The 4,609-nt window shown below is 44.6% G+C and overlaps 1 protein-coding gene across 1 annotated transcript; it reads right to left on the bottom strand.

The window, feature by feature from the left end:
* Positions 1-1,730: 1,730 nt before the first annotated feature.
* IL20 (interleukin 20) lies at positions 1,731-4,367 on the bottom strand. Its single transcript, XM_059933952.1, is given in 5 exon segments — positions 1,731-1,808; positions 2,854-2,928; positions 3,595-3,747; positions 3,858-3,927; positions 4,213-4,367. Coding segments are annotated over 5 exon segments (531 nt in total).
* Between the last annotated feature and the right edge of the window lie 242 nt (positions 4,368-4,609).

The raw sequence follows: 4,609 nt of genomic DNA, 5'->3' as shown, positions 1-4,609 counted from the left end.
AACTACTGAAGCCCATGCGCCTAGAGCCCGTGCTCAGCAACAAGACGAAGCCACCTCAGTGAGAAATGAGAAGGCCTCGCACCACAACAAAGAGTAGCCCCTGCTCGCCACAACTAGAGAAAGCCTGTGTGCAGCAACGAAGACCCAACGCAGCCAAAAATAAATTAATTAATTAATTAATTTTTTAAAAAACACCTAAATGTTTCAGAATGGTTATCTATGGGTGATAGGATTATGAGTGATTTGCATTTTCTTCTTTATATTTTTTGTATTTTCCAAATTTTCTCTACTGGGTAGTTGTTACTTAATAATGAGAAAAAAAATCAATAAAATTATTTAAACTTCATCAGGGCCGAGGATGAGGGCTGGGAGCAGAAACCAGAAGCAGTGGGAAAGCTCACTATAGGAACATCAGTTTGCTGTTTCTGAAACTGTGGAAGCTAAACTGCTAAGCTGAGGTGCTATTCGGAGTGAGATGGGGAGGAAGGAGGCAAGCAGTCCAGGCCAGAATTCTGGCTCCTTCGAGCCCAGGGAAGCTCAGCATGAAAGGGGCCTGGAATGAGAACACTGACTTAATAGTTGTTTCCAAACTCAAAGACTTGATCCAGGAACAACCTATACCATGAGGCTGGCCAGAATCCAAAATGGAAGGACCTCGAAAGAGGGCTCATGCACCTCCCTGGGCAGGGCTCGGGAACTACACTTTGCCCCTGTGCATTCTTAGCCCTTATAATAGAGCTTCCTGCCCATTATAATTTGTGTTGCAATTAAGACCTCTGACACAGAAGTATGAGAGCCTGAAATGAGAAGGAAAACAGGGGCACAGAGAGGAGAGTGCCCAACACCAGCAAGGAGGAAGTGGGGAGGACTGATGCCCCTCACCCAGTCACAGTCTCTTTATGTGGAGGGCAGAGTCATGGGATCGGAGCTGTGGGTGATTTAGGAGATAGAGTTGGGGATGCATTTGGCAGGGGAGAGAAGGCCCAGGTTCCCACTGGCATCTTCCTTCCCCGAAGAAGCAAGAGGTCCCTAGGTAACATGAGATTCAAGCTCATCCCCACCATTGTTTCTACTCCTGAAGCATTTTCAAACTCCAAGCAGATATCATACGGAGAAAACTTTATTTGTGAAAATACATTCTGGCCCCAGAGGATTCCATAAATGGAAGATACACAAGTCTGGGGTTTGGGAGTTGAGTGGGGGTGGTCAGTAATTGTAAGACAAGCCTGTAATTTCACATCAGAAGTTCTTCTTCCACAACCCACGCTTAGTAGCCATTGGTTCAGTTTTAAGTATCTCTTAGAGCACTGGTGGTCAGTAAACATGTCCTTAATTTAATAAAATTCTAGCCGCTCCTCTAGAATTTAGAAGATTTGTTTACTCTATGAAAAACCTGCTCTAGTTGGGTTATAAATATAATCTGTGAATTGTTTTTAAAAGTCTCATCTTCAAATATAAAAATAAATAAGTTAAATAGCAAAAATAAATATATTAACTAATAAATACACTCAACAGTAAAAAAGATCTTATTAAAATCTGACAAAACTCTAGATTAAGAATAGGAACACATGAAGATAATCACAGTAAGGAAACAAATAATAAATAAATAATATACACAGTGACCAGCACTAAATTATACAACAAAGAGATGGTGGTTTGGGGTCATGCCTCCTGGGTACTGAGGGCTGGGAGTCTTGGCCCAGAATACTCTCAGCAGCATCACTTTCTTCCTAGTCCATCTCTTCCATCCAGCTCAGGAGAATGTCTAGCTCCCCCAAAGCCTTCACCACTGCTGCCTGAGGCTGAAGCTGGAAGATACCAAGTGAAGTGGTGAGCAACTCATAAAGAGACAATGTGGGCTCCAAGGTTAATCCTCTCCTTTCACTGGTAGGTCTATTGGAGATTGTAAACAGAGCATCTTTTTCAAAATGAAGAGCTCAAGAGACATTATGGAACCTTAAGATCTCACAAGAGGGAGGAAAAATCATTGAGTCCAATCACCCTAGTCTCACATAGAGAAACTGAGGCCCAGGGTTGTAGCAGAATTGGGACTACAACTCAAGCCTCTTGAATCACAGAGATCAAAGTAATTAGGCTGTTTTTTAAAGAAAGATGTGTGTGTGTGTGTGTGTGTGTGTGTGTGTGTGTGTGTGTGTACGGGTTGCCTACTGTGCATCCTTCAATGGAACAAATATTTATTGTGCTAAGCATTGGGCTGGCTAGGGACTCAGAAACGAATGACATCGTCACTACCCACAGGGAATTCACAGTTGAGTGAGGGAGACAGGCAGAAGCAGGCAATTAAAATGTAGTGTGGTAAATAGATGATGGGGGCCCCACAGGATGACAGGAGCACTTAACTCTGAGAGAAGTAGCCAGTGCCTTCCTGGAGGTGATGCCTAGGCTCAGTCTTAAAGGATGAGTAGGAATTAGTGAGTGTGGAGCAGACTCCAGCCTTCCTGGCAGATGTGCAAAGGCATTGAGGTGAGAAACAGCATGGCATGGGCATGCAGGAAATTGTGAGTGACTATTTTTGAGGGTATGTACAAGTGTGTGAATGTCGGAAAACTATCGCCTCTAGTTTGTGTAGCTGGAAAGTTCAGATGTCTCTGGAGTGACTTGATGGACTCATGGCTATTCCTTCTTGATTCCCAGAGCATCTTGCAGAGACAGCACCCTTCTAGAGCCTGAGTGGGTATCCCCTGGGTTAAAGCAGAGGGACAGTCCACATGACCTCAGAGGGCCATTAACCTGAGGGCTATAACATTTCTTTGGGTATGAACATCCATCCCACCCATCTATGATCTCAGTTCTAAAAACACTCATCCCAACCAAGGCCAAAATTGCATATACCTCTTGGACGTGACTCATAAGCTGGCTGTATTTCTCCATTGCTTCCTCCCCACAAGGGCATGTCATATGGGCATGCTGAAAAGAATACCAAAGAATGATAGATTTTATTAAAGATTCTGATTTTCTGCCCTTGCCATTGACACGAAGTAGGTGGAAGTTCTATTCTTTCACCTATAGAAGTCTTTTCAGACCTCCTTATTTAGGATCATTAAACTGATCATCAGCTAGAAGAGGAAGCATATAGAGCTCATTGTTTCTTTTTAGAAACAGGCAGCACTGAAAGAGTTTGTGATCACTGTATCCCATCTGGCCTGCACCCCCCAACCCAGTTCTAGTCTAGCTCCCTCCAGAGAGCCCCCATGGGAGAGAGAATTGGATTCCTAGGTCCTAACTTGAGAATGAGTCCGGTTGTCTGCTGATTAGCTGCCTGGACTCAGGATGCACTAGTATGCCGCAGGATAACTCACCTACAGAAGAAGCATAATTTCATGGATACTAGGAAATTATCAGTGACATCAAATAGGTAGCACTTTATAGTTCTGTAGACATTTTGTATGGAGCTTGTATTCAAAAATAAATATAACTGAGTTCTCATTACCTAGTCACATGGCTCAACACAGATTATTAGAACTCTTGGACTCAGTTCTTCCATCCATTAAATGAGGCTAAGAACGAGCCTGATTGCTAAGTCATTGAAGCTATGTGCTGAGGTGGATCCTTTTACCCAAGACCCTTAGTCACACAGAGCCAGAGGTCCTTCTTGATGGTAAGAAAAGAGTTGGCGAGACCGCTGATCTTCTGGAGGATACGGTGGTCAGGGGTCTGATCGTTTTTGAATACCTTGTCCAGGTAGAGTCTCAGTATATGGCAGAGGAGGCAGCACTGACCTGCAGGCTACAAAGAAGACTGGCGTTTTGGTGGGGGGAGGGTGTCCAGGGACAAGGGTGATGGAGATGCCCCTGACTCATATTTCCTCCCAGAACTCATACAGACCAAGCATGTACCTTTATGTCTTGCAAAGGCTGAGTCTTCCTCAAGATTCTGAGGTCAATGATTTCATCTTTGGGTTGCTAAACAGAGGAAGGCAAGATGAAAAAGTACAGGTCAGTAACTGCTGACAGGATCTTAGACATCCAGACCTCCCATCCCCTCCCTGCCATGGCACAGCGGGCAGAGTCCCTCTCCAAAACACTTTTAAATTATGAACTACAGATATTTCCTGGGAACACATCCTCCTGGTAAGGAGTCCCCAGCCTGCCTCTTTTTGTGATCACACTGCTGAGGGACAGAGAAAAATAAGTAGAAAAGTGGGGAGGCAGTCACAAAGTGAAAGGTGGGGTCCCTCCCTCACATAGCCCTCTGTCCCGTATCTCCGAAAATCCACTTCGAATTGCTTGAAGACTTGCAGTGATCACACAGCTTCCCAAATGGAGTGTCTTCACCCTGGCGGAAGGTGTCCAGAAGAGATAAAACACAGCAGAAAGAAGGCAGAGGGGAAGACCAGAGCCTTTCATTCTGGAGACCACAGGAGATTCTGGAGCCAGATTCTGGAGACCACAGGAGCTAAGAATTCAAAGGAAAGAGCATGACTTATTGATTTCCCCATTTCATGCCTTAAGAAGCCAATCCCGTCACCAGGGGCATGCCTCCCCCCAATCCCCAATGTCCCCTGGTGAAACTTAATAGCTTCATCTGACTTCAGATGGTCTGGCACATTCACCCAACTTACTAAGAAAAAGAGAAGAGAAGGCTTCAG

The sequence above is a fragment of the Balaenoptera ricei genome, chromosome 1, assembly GCF_028023285.1.
Source record: "Balaenoptera ricei isolate mBalRic1 chromosome 1, mBalRic1.hap2, whole genome shotgun sequence".
Lineage (NCBI taxonomy): Eukaryota > Metazoa > Chordata > Mammalia > Artiodactyla > Balaenopteridae > Balaenoptera > Balaenoptera ricei.
This window is presented reverse-complemented; position numbering and strand designations above follow the sequence as displayed.